We start from the raw sequence: 17,965 nt of genomic DNA, 5'->3' as shown, positions 1-17,965 counted from the left end.
ATTCACGAATAAATTAAATTCAGCCACACATGATTGAAAGCTAATGTTTATTCACTTCATACATGTGCTAAAAGCCCAGAAGTCTTGCAACAAAATTGGGTCGGCATGTGGTCCCTGTAGCGGTATTTGGTGACATTGGGTCTCTTTCACGTTAGATCCCATCAATTTCTATTATTCCTTAAGGCCAGGTAGGTGCATCTTCTTCTCCATCACTTTCACCAATTGTACATTTTGCATTTCTTTTTTGTTCTTGCACAAAATTAAAGAGTTCAGGTCACTAGGATTTGAACTGGTGACAGTGTAATTGACAATATCACCATTCACCTCTTAGCAACAAAAATTGTCCCTTATAGAGACAGACACCTTATAATATAACAGTGGTTGAATATGTAGACAAAAAGAAAGAACCAATACAATCCATTAAGACACAACAAGACAAAAAGGGAACGGCGTTCTCTGTAAAAAAATAAGTGGCAACTAATATACTTCAGAGTGATGTATACAAAAAAAATTATATATCAGTTGTTACAAAGACTTCAACCTGAGTTAAAATCAAAAAAGAAAAGAATTCTTTCCTACCTGCGGAAATGGAGAATAAACTTCCTCCACAGAATCCAAATCTTTTGATGTTTAAATGTACATAACACACTCCATAAATCAAGAGGCTCCCATTAATGTAATGTTCTCTACAGGCTGCTAAAGATCCTTTCCTAGATTGATAATGTTGAGTCCAGATGAAGCCATAGACTACTAACGCTGTAGAGCTTGCTTTGTTCCTCCAGGCCTTCAATAGAACACAGGCCAACTTATTTGTTAGCGGAATGAAGGATAGTTTCTTTTGTAAATGTCAACATCATTAAATCAAGTGGAAGCTTCACCTAGGGATATTTCAGGGACTAATGCCAATTTCTCCTTTTGGAGGTCGTTTCCTCGTGATAATCAATCAAAATAATACATCTAAGTCTACCAATGACTTGAATCTAATTAAATCTTAAACACAATCCAAAATTAATTCACAAGTAATCTGATACGGGGGAGAGAGGGCAATGGAGCGGTGCTGCAGTGAGAAGACCAACCATTCATTCATACATCACTTACCGGCCTTCACTTGTAGGTTTCTCATCCCAACATTAACCTTTTCCATACCAGATTCACTCTTCACCTCTGTTTGGTTTTGACCTTTAATGTTGAGCCATGGGTGTTGCAAGCACTGCTGTGCAGTTGGTCGATTCTCAGGCTCAAAATCAAGAAGGGGACAAAGAAATTTGGCAAATTCAAGAGCATCAATTTCAGAAAACCTGAACTTGTCGATAAGTAATTTTTCTAAAGACCCATACTTCAGCCTCCGGATCCTCTTCAAATCTCCATATCTGTCAAAGTAATCTTTAGATCGAGCCCCACCATTGGCTATCTGCTTCACATCATTTTTTATAAGATATAATGTAAAGAATTACTTCTAAATAATTTCTTAAAGGCTCAGGCAAGTCAAAAAAAGCTGCTCACCTTCCGAGGTATCTTTCCTAGAAGCTCCATCATCATAGCAAGGTGATCCTGGAACAAAAAAAGACATTAAGAAATGCATTCAAGTGCAGTTTTTAAGAATCTTCTGATGGTGCAATAAGATCCATCTGATAGAAAACTTTTAATGGCTAATTTGGACAACTCCACTTCACATGTGCAAAAATAGCTGATTGCAAATCAGCAAAATGAAATTCCAAAACATCTCTAGACATAAATGAGAACCTTCCCCACACTGCGAACATCCAGTGGCCCCCAGAGTGTAAGTTGCAAGAAAAAGGATGATATTCAAATGAAAGGCACTGAGCACAACAGTTACGTAGTGCATATCAAAAGAACTGGATCAAAAAGCATAGATGAAATTATTTACCTCATCTTCACTGAAACCTTGTCCACCTTTGGGTGTGAACATCATCTCACCAGTGGCAAGCTCAAACGCAATACAAGCAAAAGACCACATGTCAGCAGAGAATGAATATCCAGACTGAAGTATAACTTCTGGAGATCTATACTGTCGTGTCTGAATTTCTTGTGCAAACTGCTTGTCAGCCCAGCATGCACTTCCAAAATCCACAACCTTGCACTTCAAGTCAATACCATCGAGACTTCTATTTGTTTTCGCACCTCCTCCTACCCCACCCATTGAAGACCGTCTACCGGATATCCTGGCTGCTGCCCTCCTTGCCCTTTGTTTTAGCTTTTTCTCAATAATATTCATAGTTGCTCCTCCATTTGGGATCCCTTCAGGCCTTTCAAGTATGGGCGGTGTTCCCGATCTAATTGGATCCTTTGTGGCATTTATCGTGGAAAGTAAAAGAACATTTTCCAGTTTTAGGTCTGTATGAATAATTCCAAGTTCCCTGTGCAAATAATCTAGACCAATTAGAATGCACTTGCATATTTCCCTAACTTTGTCCAGCTCAAGGCCTTTATAACGATTATATTTGACGAGACGCAATAAGCTGTCACCAAGAAATTCAAGGACCATGCATGAATGCTGTCCATTTGGTCCTGTATGCTTAAAATGGTCAATAAGTCTAACAACATATTTACTATTAGAGGTATCACCGTCGGCAATAGCAGAAAGGACTTCAATTTCGTGAAGAGCAGCTTGAGCAAATTGTGGTGCACTTTTCTGGATCTTCAAAGCTACAAATTCCTACCCAAACAAAGTTAAGCACAATAAGCTCTAGAGTCCAAGAAAACAATTCAAAAAATTCTATAAATTTCAAAACCATCCACAATGAGAATACAGAACAAGAAATCTAATGTGCATGCTTGTTGGAAATTGGAATTAGTTTTGAACCAAGATCTTATTGAATCTTTTCAGTGCTAGGTGACTTACAACCAGTTACATATTTAATAAACATTCTCCAAAGAGGAGCAATTCCATGTGCTTATTCTTTTTTGAGAATTGGTAAACAATTCCATGTGCTTATTCTGCATAACAAGAAAGTATCCTTGAATTTCCTGATGATGCGAGCTAATTAATGCATTGATATTTTAATCATTCTAGTATCACCAGTTGACTCCAAACCAGGTCAAATTTCCCCCTAGATAAATGCTTTGACATGGAAACTTTCAAATCCTAATTCTCTATGGAGCTTAGAATTTATCCTAAGGCATTTGGAGATGAAAGGCATCCCAAACATTTTTTACACTTTGTGATGGCTCATGGGTCTTCAAACAATGTTTCAACAGCATACATAAAGTTATCCTCAGCACCAAGGACTTAAAACTGTTTTTTGGGTCACGGATCTCACAATTTGACCTCGTATATGCATATTATTCATAACAAACATAAGCAATATATGTCAAGTCTAAAACCATAAAGAAATGGTTCGAATGGTAATGACTAAAACTAAATGGAGATTATTTCAGTCTGTAAGCAGTAAGAAACATATTTTACTTGCTCGAGATGGTCGGATATAGACAAGAAGAGTGAACTAAAAAAGAAGAAAAGAAAAGGAACCCTCACTTCAGATTGTGTTAGGGAAGTTTTTGGAAGGGTGTGAACTATCAAGCAAAATCAGTTTATAACTGCCATCAAACATATAGATATGAAGAAACATAAAGTATCATTCAGATACAGAAGGAGATAGGTAAGGCTGAACCTCATCAGTGGGAGAAAAAACAAAAATAGATGTCCCAATATGTTCAAGTGCAGCATAAGGTATCAGAGAAGAATCTATTTCCATTATTAGACAAGTCTATAAGATTTCTCTTAAGTGTCATTTTTAATGGGGAAATATTGCCCTCAGAGATCCTGACAAAAAGTGGTGCAACAACTTAGTAGCCAGAATGCTACAAATTCAATCTGAACCGTCCAACTTCAAAATCCCTGGCTGCTACCGATAAATCAATAGATCAATGAACTATTTTGGGATTTTCTATACGAAACCCGTACATCCACTCCACTCTATTTCAGGATCCTAAATCAGTATTCATCATATTTAGACTAATTTAACCTGGCTATCAATCTACACGACACTCCTTTATATAGGTCTAAGACTAAGCTGAGTTTCCCTCAATATTAACAACATACTCATTCAACTTAGTCAAATAGAATCCTCCGTGACAGAAAAAAATAAAGTTGATTAGTATCCACCAATTGGACAGTATAGTTACTTGATGAAGGTGTGATCTAATCTAAACAATCACCGACAAGTTAGCCACAAACAAAGATGATATTCATCAATTAAGTCTAAACTTTTCACAAATCGTGAAAATAACGATCTCAAATAAGCATCAACAACAAAATGAAAAGGAAATGAAGGAAGTTATTGATGAATAAAGAGAAAAGTTACGGATGATCGAGTATCATAAGCGAGCCAAACGGTAGAGAATTCTCCCCAGCCAAGTTTTCTCTGAGCGATATATCGTCCACCGGAAAATGAATCACCGATTCTGACGGCATGATATCCTCCTTTTCTGTACGAATCGATTCCTTCATCTTCATCTTCGGATGCCGACGATGAGGACGGTGAACCTGACATGATCGATCAGAGGTGATTCGCAGAGTGTGATCTACAAAAGAAATTGGATTAGAGAAGAAGCAAAGTGGAAAATGTCGAGGAAAAAGCTTTATGGAAGCAAAGAATGAATGAGACAGTGCGTTATTGCGGGGTTATATGTGGCCTTGTATACCATGTTTTCTCCACTTTTTCCTCTTTTCCTCTTTTTTCCCATGCCTATAATTTTCCCCTGCTTATTTCCTTTCCCATTTTATTCAATCAAATTATTCTTTTTTCAATTGACTTACAAAATCATTTCAAGCTATTCATTCACTTAAGGTTAGGTCCTTTTTTAGCAACAATAAATTAGGATATAGTAGTTAGTAATTTACTTCATGGATCCATTTTTATTTATTCATTATCTTAAAAAAAACAATTCAATTTTACTTAATTAGTTTTTAAGAAATTATAGATAATTTTTAATTTAAACTATAGTTATTTTTCAATACATTTTTTCCTTAATAAATTATTATTAACGATAATTTATTAAAGGAGATTTTTTTTCCCTTCTACTTTTTGATTTACCTTATTTTTCTTTTAACATTTTCAATTATCATGATTTTATACGTACAAGTCTCTTCTTCTTAGAGATTTTACGTAACTAGACCATCTAAGATAATCTTGTTTTATTTATTATAAATGGAATATTTTTGGCTTCCTTGTAATGGTTCTGTCTATGAATTTTGAATCATCATCCATTTTGCTTATTGAATTCTAAATAGATTATTTATTTATATTAAGCAATTTATTTATATTTACATAAATAGAAAATTGAAGTCAAGAGTAAAAAAAATTCAATTCTATTGCATTTAGGAATTAAAATAGTAATTTCGTCTTGAGGTGAAATTCGTACATGATAAATTTTCGCTTTGTTTTTATTTTTCTAGTTCTATTTGTGAATTAGATATTTGGGTTAAAATTAGTTGAGTTAGAGTTGTCATTTGTTTGGTGGGGAAGTTTAGATTTGAGAACTAAGCCAACTACCAAATTGGGCATTAATATAATGTGAGGAAAATGATGTTCATCATCTCAGTAATCCCATGCGAGACTTGGTACACTTTATAATTTGCTCCACGCAACATCCAAAACCATATGAATTGATTATTGTTTATATGTATTAGTGCCCTTACTTTTTGTTTTATCATATCATTTACAGTTGCGTTGACACTTTTATAATGTCATCATTTTATAAAAAAAACATAACCTTCTTTATATTGAAGAAAAAATAAAATTCAATTGCAACTTTTTAAATCACTTTATATATATATATATATGATGTGTCAATTCTTGTCTTGATACACTAATAAAATATTAGGGATTAAAAATTGATAATGAGAAAATTCTTTATTGGCTTTTATTTTTGAATGTTAATTTATTATATCGATTAACAACACATATTTGTTGTGAATTTATTAGTTAAGACTATTAAATCTATTCTATCGTCAAATATAGTTTAAATTTCAAAGACACTTCTAAATATATTTTAAATACTAATTTGTTTGTTCAATTATCCTATTATTGTTTTTTTAATAAAAAAAAACACTAATTTCACTTGAGGGCTGAGTATAGGATTGCGTATCGGTCGGTTTGATTCGGTTCAATTTTGAAGTTTATTGGGTTGTCTTATTGGTTATGGGTTTGTAGAGATGCTAAATCGTTATAGAACCATTAAGATATTGACTTATCGATTTTTCATTGTTATTGGTTCGGTTATCGGTTTAACCGTTAAGATTTGACACACACACAATAAAAACATTGAAAATCACTTAGAAACAAGGTGACAAACCAAATTAACCATGCACTTGAGTTCACATGTTACATCTTGGTCAAAAGCAAACACTTTTACATTGTTGAATAACCAAGTGTTTGAGACAACCAAAAATAAAAATACGGATCAAACTCTAAGTTGAGGACTTTCTATACAAAATGGTATAAATATAATTATTTAATTTAGTATCGGGTTATCGGTTAATCCGTTAAGAAAAAACTTCAAACCGTTAAGAACCGATAACCCGATAACAAAAAAAATCAAAACCGTTATCAAAATCACTAAACCAATAACCCACTACTATAAATCAATAAATTTTTTATCGATTTCGGTTCGATTTTGAACACCCCTAGTGAGTATATAGGAATCATTGTAATTAGTACCATTAAATTATTTTAAATATCTAAATATTACAAAAAGTTCTCTCGTATATGATAATTACGTAAAGTTAATTATATGATATCTAGACAATTTATAATACTTTCGTTACCTTAAATAGTTTAGTAATTTTTTTCTTTAGATCATACTTAGGATCGTCTGATTATAGATTAGTGACCATAATTTCAAAATAAAAATATAGGATTTTTTATTTGCATTTAATTTGAAGTATTAATTAGATATGAAATTATCTTTATATACTGTCATTTGTACTAAAACAATGAGATTAGTTACTGTCACGACCCAAACCGGGTTGCGACTGGCACCCACACTTACCCTCCTATGTGAGCGAACCAACCAATCTAACCTTAACATTTCAATATAATATCAACAGAAAGTAATGCGGAAGACTTAAACTCATTAAATAAAGACCAATTCATTAACTTCTAAAATTCAACATCTATTATTCCCCAAAATCTGGAAGTCATCATCACAAGAACATCTACGATCAAATGACTAAACTAAGAGTATTCTAAAAGCTAAAAATACATAAGAAGCTAGTCCATGCCGGAAGTTCAAGGCGTCAAGACATGAAGGAGAAGATCCAGTCCAAGCTAGAAGCGTTAGCTCACCCTGAAGATCCGGTGTGACGAAGACTGGCTAGAATTACTGTTGAGTTGAAGACGACGGCACGTTTGCTGCACTCCACAAATAACAAGAAGAAAAACATAAAAGTAGGGGTCAGTACAAAACACGGGTACTGAGTAGATATCATCGGCCAACTCAAAATAGAAAACAGTATATACCAAGTAATATCATAAACTCAACTATGATACTCAACATGTAGCAACAACAAGTACTATATCATTAACTATTACCATCAAGTTCACACATGAGGACTCAAGCCTCAATACCATACTCATTTGGGAATTATGTTCTTTAGATTGAGTATATTAACATCTTTCAAGATTCATTATCTTTATTTCTCTTGTGTCGGCACGTGACACTCCTCTCCCTCATATTCATTAATCCTCTTGTGTCGGTACGTGACACTCCGATCCCCTAAATCTACGTGTCGGTTCGTGACACCCGATCCCCTAATTCTACGTGTCGATTCGTGACACCCGATCCCCTAAATCTACGTGTCGGTTCGTGACACCCGATTCCCTAAATCTACGTGTCGGTTCGTGACACCCGATCCCCTAATACTACGTGTCGGTTCGTGACACCCGATCCCCTAATCTCTTTCTATCAATTCATCAAGCCTTCTTTCTCACCAAGGCATCATCAATCTCATTGCTTTAGTTCATCAAGCCTTCTTTCATATCAAGGCATCATCATTAACAAGAGATTAGGTTTTTATCAAGATTTGGGATTCAATAGCTTCATCATGCTTAATATAATCACAATTATATAATCACGTTCATGCATGCATACAATTAAGCACATAGCAGGGTTTTACAATACTACCAATACATATCATTCTCTATTAAGAGTTTACTATGAAAGCATGAAAACCATAACCTACCTCCGCCGAAGAATTGAAATCAAGCAAGTTAATCCTCAAAGCTTGGTGCTTTCCTCTTCTCTCGATCGTTTCTCTCTCTCCCTTCTTGTTCTTTCTGTTTTCTTATTCAAACCCTCTTTCTTTTACCCTAATTAGTATATAATTAAGAATAAAAGATGGCAATAATACCCCACTAATTAACTTAAGGTTACCTCTTTTAACCCCCAAGAATTTGAGTTATTAATATAAACCCACGAAATATATAATTATAGCAGGAATAGTCCAAAATGCCCCTTTAAAACTTAACCAGAAATCCGACTCCAACTGGGATTACGCAAGCTGTGAAGGGCCGTCGCGCCTGCGACGGTCCGTCCAGCTGTCCGTCGCATAGTTCAGAAACTTGATTTTGGGTGAATGGCCTGTGACGGTCCGTCACACCTGTGACGGTCCGTCCTGCCACTCCGTTACGAAGTTCAGAGAGTCGATTTTCAGTACCCAATTTTAGATTTTCTAAGTGTTTTGAAACGAGACCCTGCGACGGTCCGTCGTGCCCATGACGGTCCGTCGTTGGGTCCGTCGCCTCAGCCTGTTTTTCCAGAATAAAATCTGCTGCTCAAAACGACTAAACAGGTCGTTACAATAGATACCAATTTACCCATCGTTCGTCCCCGAACGATCAAAAGAAGGAAAACAAGGGCGTAAAGGAGTACCTGAATCTGTAAACAGATGTGGGTATTTTTCTCGCATATCCGCCTCCTTCTCCCAAGTGGCTTCTTCAACGGGTCGATTCTTCCATTGCACCTTGATGGATGCAATCTCTCTTGACCTCAACTTGCGAACTTCTCTATCTAAAATAGCAACAGGCTCCTCCTCATAAGACAAGTTCTTATCAAGCAAAACTGAATCCCAACGGATAATGTAGTTTCCATCCCCATGGTATCTTTTCAACATCGACACATGGAATACCGGATGTACTCCAGACAGCCCTGGAGGCAAGGCTAACTCATAAGCCACCTCTCCTACTCGCTTAAGTACTTCAAATGGTCCAATGTACCTTGGACTTAGTTTACCCCTTTTACCAAACCGCATCACCCCTTTCATTGGTGAAACTTTCAACAAGACTTGTTCACCCTCCATGAACTCTAAGTCTCTAACCTTTCGATCTGCATATTCTTTTTGTCTACTTTGCGCCGCTAGAAGCTTTTCTTGAATAGACTTCACTTTCTCTATCGAATCCCTCAAAAGGTCAGTACCCCAAGGCCTAACCTCAAATGCATCAAACCAACCAATGGGAGACCTACATCTCCTACCATACAATGCTTCAAATGGAGCCATATCAATGCTTGAGTGATAGCTATTATTGTATGAAAACTCCGCTAAGGGTAAGAAGCTATCCCAATGGCCACCAAACTCTATCACACATGCACGAAGCATATCTTCCAACACTTGAATCGTTCTCTCAGACTGACCATCGGTCTGAGGATGGAACGCAGTACTAAGGTCCAACCTAGTACCCAATTCCGCATGTAATGTTTTCCAAAACTTAGAAGTAAACTGCGTACCTCTATCTGATATGATGGATAGTGGAACCCCATGCAATCGCACCACTTCCGAGATGTAAAGTTTGGCTAACTTCTCTGCATTGTAAGTCACCTTGACCGGAATGAAGTGAGCAGACTTAGTTAACCTATCAACAATTACCCAAATAGAATCAAACTTTCCCAATGTCTTGGGAAGACCAACCACAAAGTCCATTGCAATTCTCTCCCACTTCCATTCAGGAATGGGCATTCTCTGAAGTGTTCCTCCGGGCCTCTGGTGTTCATACTTTACTTGTTGACAGTTTGGACACTTGGCAATAAAGTCAACAATATCACGCTTCATTCTACTCCACCAAAAGTGTTGCTTTAGGTCACGATACATCTTGGTTGCACCCGGATGTATAGAATACCTTGAACTATGAGCCTCTGTCAGAATAGTGTTGATCAAATCATAGACGCGGGGTACGCATACCCTTCCCTTGATCCTCAAAACACCTTCCTCATCGATTTGTGCTTCCTTAGCCTCTCCTCGCAATACCTTATCTTGAATTCTGCGCAGTTTCTCATCATCAGACTGTCTTCCCTTAATCTTGTCAAGAAAGGAAGATCTTGCCTCCACAGAAGCCAACAATCCTCCCTTCTCATTTACTTCTAATCTCATCAAGTCATTAGCTAGAGTCTGAACCTCTCTAGCCAATGGGCGTCTAGAAGCTTGCAAGTGAGCTAGACTTCCCATGCTTCCCGCTTTCTACTTAAAGCATCCGCTACAACATTCGCTTTTCTCGGATGATACAAGATAGTGATATCGTAGTCCTTTAGTAGCTCCATCCATCTCCGTTGCCTCAAGTTCAAATCCTTCTGAGTAAAGACATACTGAAGGCTACGATGATCCATGTAGACCTCACACTTAACCCCATATAAATAGTGTCTCCATTGCTTTAATGCAAACACTACCGCAGCCAATTCCAAATCATGAGTTGGATAGTTACGTTCATGCACTTATAATTGTCTTGAAGCATAAGCAATCACATTCTTCTCTTGCATTAGCACTGCACCCCAAACCCGAATAGGATGCATCACAATAAACAATGAAGTTCTTACCCTCTACTGGCAAGGTAAGGATAGATGCGGTAGTCAACAAAGTCTTGAGCTTCTGAAAGCTTTCCTCACATTCGTCCGACCATACAAATGGAACATTCTGCTTAGTCAAGTTCGTTAATTGGGAAGCAATAGAAGAGAATCCCTTGACAAATCGACGGTAGTAGCTAGCTAACCCAACAAAGCTCCTTATTTCTGACACATTAGTAGGTCTTACCCAATTCTTCACTGTCTCAATCTTAGAAGGATCCACCATCACTCCATCCTTAGAAACCACGTGCCCCAAGAAGGACACTGCATCTAGCCAAAACTCACACTTAGAGAACTTGGCATAAAGCTTTTTCTCCCTCAACATTTCCAATACCATTCTCAAATGCTCTTCATGTTCCTTCTTGCTCTTTGAGTATACCAATATATCATCAATAAATACAATCATGAAGAGGTCCAAATATGGCTTAAAAATCCCGTTCATCAAGCTCATGAACGCAGCAGGGGCATTCGTAAGACCAAAAGACATCACTACAAATTCGTAATGCCCATACCTCGTTCGAAAAGCAGTCTTTGGCACATTCGTTGCCCGTATTTTCAATTGATGATAACCGGATCTCAAGTCAATCTTAGAGAAGACACAAGCACCTTGTAACTGATCGAACAAGTCATCAATGCGGGGAAGAGGATACTTGTTCTTTATGGTTACTTTGTTTAGTTGTCTGTAGTCTATACACATTCAAAAACTCCCATCCTTCTTCTTTACAAACAAAACCGGAGCACCCCAAGGAGATGCACTTGGTCTAATAAAGCCTTTGTTTAACAACTCTTGAAGTTGGGCTTTTAAATCTCTTAACTCCGCGGGAGCCATTCTATAAGGGGGTATCGAAATGGGGCGAGTACCCGGTTCAAGGTCAATACAGAAATCAATATCCCTATCTGGTGGCATACCAGGAAGATCTGTAGGGAACACATCCAAAAACTCGCGGACTACCGAAACCGACTCAATCGAAGGTACTTGGGTAGTGTCATCCTTGAGATGTGCCAAGAAAGCTAAACACTCTTTACTAACCATTTTCTTAGCACGAAGAAAGGAGATGATACGCACCGGATTGGAAGTGTAGTCACCCTCCCACACTAACGGATCTGTCCCAGGCTTGGCTAACGTCACCGTTTTAGCATTACAATCCAAGATCGCAAATTGCGGAGAAAGCCAAGTCATACCCAGAATTACATCAAAATCGACCATTTCTAAGATAACCAAGTCTACATAAGTATTGCTCCCCACAAAAGTTACAAGACAAGACCTATACACCCTTTCAACTATCACAGACTCACCCACCGGAGTAGAAACACGAATAGGTATGTCAAGCAATTCACAATGTAAATTAAGACCATTAGCAAATGCGGAAGATACATAAGAAAATGTGGATCCGGGATCAAATAATACAGAAGCCATGCAATCACAAACCAAAAGATTACCTGTGATGACAGCATCAGATGCCTCCGCTTCAGACCGCCCAGGGAAAGCGTAACAATGGGCCCTATCGTTCGTCTGTCCGTTGCCCCTACCATGTTGTGATGTAGTGGCTCCAGTTTGCCCATCACCTCAGCCGTTTTGGTGACCACCATTTCCTCGACCACCACGCCCTCCAGAAAAACGGCCTCTACCATGACCACCTCTACCTCTAGCTATTGGGGGTCTGTAACTCTGTTTTGGACAATTTCTCCTAATATGTCCAGTCTCCCCACATCCGTAACACTCTCTGGAGTCAAGCATAGGTCTCTCGGAGAAGTGTTGACCGGTCTGAGGTGGTCCCCCAACTACAGTCTGTAGTGAAGACTGAATTGGTCGGACTGAGTAACTTCCCGAACCCTGTCCTCTAGTGTAAGCACCATTAAACTCACCTCCCTTTCGAAACCTTTTTGATGTCGATGTCGTGGTGAAGTCGTCTGGCTTTACTCCTTCCACTTCTATCACAAAGTCTACCACCTCTTGGAAGGATTTTGCCGTTGCCGCTATCTGTAAGGCCGAAATCCGCAATTCTGACCTCAACCCCTTCACAAACCGGCGAATTCGCTCTTGTGGACTGAAACACAGTTGGGTGGCATACCGGGATAATGCACGAAACTTAGCCTCATATGCATTGACCGACATCCTACCTTGCTCTAGGCTCAAGAACTCATCCCTTTTCCTATCCCTCAAAGTTCGGGGGATATACTTCTCCATAAACAAGCTAGAGAATGAGGCCCAAGTCATAGGTGGTGCCTCTGTTGGTTGACACTCAATATGTGACCGCCACCACATTTTGGCGTTCCCTTGAAACTGATAAGTCACAAACTCCACACCAAACCGTTCTACTATACCCATCTTGTGTAGTAGCTCGTGACAGTCAACCAGAAAATCATAAGCATCCTCCGATTCAGCACCCTTGAAGACCGGAGGTTTCAATTTCAAGAACTTACTGAAAAGTTCATGCTGATCATTTGTCATTATAGGCCCAGTAGTCAGACGTGGAAATGTGCCTATGTCCAATGAGGCCTCCATACGAGGAGCCATAGTGGCTGCATGTTGTACTTCTGAAACCGGAGGTGTTGGCGCAGAAAACACGGGAGGTGCCTGACCTTGATCAGACAACCCACTGAGATAGGCGAGAACCTGATTGATCATCTCTGGGGTAGGTTGGGGTGGCAATCCCTCATTCTGCACTTGTTCAGTTTCCCCATCCTCCCCTTCTCTTATTACTTCCTCAGTCGGTGGAGGAGTCACTGCCCTAGTATCAGATGGGCTAGGTGCTCGTCCTCTTCCCCTAGAGGACGTCCTCCCACGACCTCTACCACGGCCTCTTGCCGCTGCTCTTCCTCGAGCTACAGCCCCAGTGGCTGGCTCAGATGCACCCTGTCCCGCTGGTGCTGGTGTTGGTGTTGGCGTAGTCGTTGCTCTAGTTCTAACCATCTGCGAAATAGAGTGAAGATGGTCAGATACCAATTTGTATCACCTAGATACCAATTGGACCCAAGTAATAGCACGAAAGAAGAAAGAAAGAATGGAATTTTCCTAAAGTCTTATAGCCTCTCAAGGAAAAGTAAAGGCGTCCCCCTACCGTTCCTTAAGACTCTACTAGACTCGTTCTTGTGTGATGAGACCAACGAACCTAAGGCTCTGATACCAAGTTTGTCACGACCCAAACCGGGTTGCGACTGGCACCCACACTTACCCTCCTATGTGAGCGAACCAACCAATCTAACCTTAACATTTCAATATAATATCAACAGAAAGTAATGCGGAAGACTTAAACTCATTAAATAAAGACCAATTCATTAACTTCTAAAATTCAACATCTATTATTCCCCAAAATCTGGAAGTCATCATCACAAGAACATCTACGATCAAATGACTAAACTAAGAGTATTCTAAAAGCTAAAAATACATAAGAAGCTAGTTCATGCCGGAAGTTCAAGGCGTCAAGACATGAAGGAGAAGATCCAGTCCAAGCTAGAAGCGTTAGCTCACCCTGAAGATCCGGTGTGACGAAGACTGGCTAGAATTACTGTTGAGTTGAAGACGACGGCACGTTTGCTGCACTCCACAAATAACAAGAAGAAAAACATAAAAGTAGGGGTCAGTACAAAACACGGGTACTGAGTAGATATCATCGGCCAACTCAAAATAGAAAACAGTATATACCAAGTAATATCATAAACTCAACTATGATACTCAACATGTAGCAACAACAAGTACTATATCATTAACTATTACCATCAAGTTCACACATGAGGACTCAAGCCTCAATACCATACTCATTTGGGAATTATGTTCTTTAGATTGAGTATATTAACATCTTTCAAGATTCATTATCTTTATTTCTCTTGTGTCGGCACGTGACACTCCTCTCCCTCATATTCATTAATCCTCTTGTGTCGGTACGTGACACTCCGATCCCCTAAATCTACGTGTCGGTTCGTGACACCCGATCCCCTAATTCTACGTGTCGGTTCGTGACACCCGATCCCCTAAATCTACGTGTCGGTTCGTGACACCCGATCCCCTAAATCTACGTGTCGATTCGTGACACCCGATCCCCTAATACTACGTGTCGGTTCGTGACACCCGATCCCCTAATCTCTTTCTATCAATTCATCAAGCCTTCTTTCTCACCAAGGCATCATCAATCTCATTGCTTTAGTTCATCAAGCCTTCTTTCATATCAAGGCATCATCATTAACAAGAGATTAGGTTTTTATCAAGATTTGGGATTCAATAGCTTCATCATGCTTAATATAATCACAATTATATAATCACGTTCATGCATGCATACAATTAAGCACATAGCAGGGTTTTACAATACTACCAATACATATCATTCTCTATTAAGAGTTTACTATGAAAGCATGAAAACCATAACCTACCTCCACCGAAGAATTGAAATCAAGCAAGTTAATCCTCAAAGCTTGGTGCTTTCCTCTTCTCTCGATCGTTTCTCTCTCTCCCTTCTTGTTCTTTCTGTTTTCTTATTCAAACCCTCTTTCTTTTACCCTAATTAGTATATAATTAAGAATAAAAGATGGCAATAATACCCCACTAATTAACTTAAGGTTACCTCTTTTAACCCCCAAGAATTTGAGTTATTAATATAAACCCACGAAATATATAATTATAGCAGGAATAGTCCAAAATGCCCCTTTAAAACTTAACCAGAAATTCGACTCCAACTGGGATTACGGAAGCTGTGAAGGGCCGTCGCGCCTGCGACGGTCCGTCCTGCTGTCCGTCGCATAGTTCAGAAACTTGATTTTGGGTGAATGGCCTGTGACGGTCCGTCACACCTGTGACGGTCCGTCCTGCCACTCCGTTACGAAGTTCAGAGAGTCGATTTTCAGTACCCAATTTCAGATTTTCTAAGTGTTTTGAAACGAGACCCTGCGACGGTCCGTCGTGCCCATGACGGTCCGTCGTTGGGTCCGTCGCCTCAGCCTGTTTTTCCAGAATAAAATCTGCTGCTCAAAACGACTAAACAGGTCGTTACAGTTACCTCATGAAAAAATGAAATATACTAATCTAATAAGATATCTCAATTTACAGGATAACTTTGTTTATCTCATCTTCATATCAAACAATCTTTAGTGATGGGTTAAAACAGTTACAAAAATATTCATAACATAATTTATTTTTTTCGCTTTTAAGTTAAGCATATATAATTTTTCAAAATTTCACACTATTGAGTGGATCAAACACTTCATAATTATCATTTGTCTAACTATACTACGAAACTTTGTTCAAACATACTTCCATTAAGTTTTTCTTGACCTATCAATTGAGTGTTTGAGATCATCATGACCCACTAATTTCTTTGCGTATGCATGTTCAAAGCTAAAGTTAATTGTATACGAGTAAATGCATTTAATTAATGATTTTTATTATTTTTATACTTATCTAGCTGATTCATTAACTCTAATAGTAATTGTTGGATAAGAAAGTTAAAAAATATTCTTAATATATGATACTAAACCTACATGATCTTTTTCAAAGACCTTATATCATAAAAAATATCCTAATACCTTATATATATATATATATATATATATATATATATATATATATATATTTTTATAACTATCTATATGAGATTTTTATTTATACTTATCCAATACTTAAATGAAAAATTGAGTGATTTTTATTATAAAAATAATTTAATACATAATTTATGTTTGATATGATAAAAAAAAAATTGACTAACCAAGCACCCGTGAAAAAACATATTACCCAATAGCAAAGGAAAGGTAAGAAGAGGGTTGAGACTGTGGCGAGAGTTGATACCACCATCGAAGTAGTATAGTAAATGAGGTTGTTCAATGTTTCTCTCTTAATCAAAAATCTCAAATTTGACCTTTGCAGATGAAAAAGATGTTGATAAGAAATGTGTCTTCTCCAATGAGGACTTACATGACGGAAATCCAATTCGAATTCAATATCGATATCGAATATTGAATAAAATAAAATAAGCTTAACACCAAACATACCACACATCGATAGAAAAAGAAGGAAGAGATGAATCCTTTTTAACATAAACACAATGTTTTATTATAAATAATACTATGACATTTGCAAGTTTATTTTAAAATTTTAAAATTCAATTTCCAAACTTCAATAGTAGCAAATTAAATCTGGCTTTTGATATGGTTCTAAATCATTGATTTTTTTTTTTTAAAAAAGATTTACCCGCCAGCTCCCTCTAAACTATAGTTGTTCATAATAAATGATAATTATATCTTAATAATCTAAAATATAACGTTATTTATTAATTTGATAAATCTAAATTTGTTTCACGTAAGATTTATCCAAAGAAAAATTCTATTTATTAAGAAATTTTTACTTTAAAAATTGGGGTTCAAAATTTTCAATCAGTGATGAATAAGTCAATTTCAATATTAGGGGAGACAAATTAATTAGTCTATGCTATAGCCGATATATATTAGGGGAGACAAATTAATTAGTCTATGCTATAGCCGATATATATTAGGGGAGACAAATTAATTAGTCTATGCTATAGCCGATATATATTAGGGGAGACAAATTAATTAGTCTATGCTATAGCCGATATATTACTAATTGTATGGATTAATAAGTTTGATGACTCTTTAGTAGTATCTTTTATTTTTCAACTGTTTAATTCTGTTTGCTTACCCAGAAACTATCCAATTTTGACTTTTTGTCCATTAAGAATCATTTAATTTTCATAATAAATCATATCATATCAACCTTAAAACATTACCAGGTATAGTTTTGCTACTCCCATAGCAGCAATAGGCATGTTCTTATGTCTTTAATTTGAGGGCTTTTTATTACTAAACACTATTATTAGTAGACGTTGATTATAAATAACAAATATTTTATATTGTTCTGTTTAAAATTATGGAATTAAAAATAAAAATGTGTTTGATTGAAATAACTTCATGCTTAAATGTGTTTAAATACGATTGTAGAAGTAAAATAATTAGAAAATAAGTTATAATTTTTTGTTTTCAAATTTGAAATAACTTCAAGTAAAATAAAACTAACAAATCTTAAAAGTAATTGAATATTAAGAGTAAAATAAAATAATTAATTTCATGTTAATATTTTTGAAATATAACAATTTACAACTTTACAAAA

At 37.1% G+C, this 17,965-nt stretch overlaps 1 protein-coding gene across 1 annotated transcript; it reads right to left on the bottom strand.

The window, feature by feature from the left end:
• Positions 1-452: 452 nt before the first annotated feature.
• LOC101253269 (uncharacterized) lies at positions 453-4,778 on the bottom strand. The gene is made up of 5 exons (XM_026029218.2): positions 4,666-4,778; positions 4,326-4,545; positions 1,889-2,677; positions 1,504-1,551; positions 453-1,411 (listed from the first exon to the last, which is right to left on the bottom strand). The coding sequence occupies exons 2-5, from the start codon at positions 4,512-4,514 to the stop codon at positions 1,091-1,093; spliced, it is 1,347 nt and encodes a 448-aa protein (XP_025885003.2). The 5' UTR covers positions 4,515-4,545; positions 4,666-4,778; the 3' UTR covers positions 453-1,090.
• Positions 4,779-17,965: the final 13,187 nt, after the last annotated feature.

This window comes from Solanum lycopersicum, chromosome 2 (genome assembly GCF_036512215.1).
Source record: "Solanum lycopersicum chromosome 2, SLM_r2.1".
Lineage (NCBI taxonomy): Eukaryota > Viridiplantae > Streptophyta > Magnoliopsida > Solanales > Solanaceae > Solanum > Solanum lycopersicum.
The sequence above is the reverse complement of the archived record's forward strand: the minus strand, read 5'-3'. Positions and strand labels throughout refer to the sequence as shown.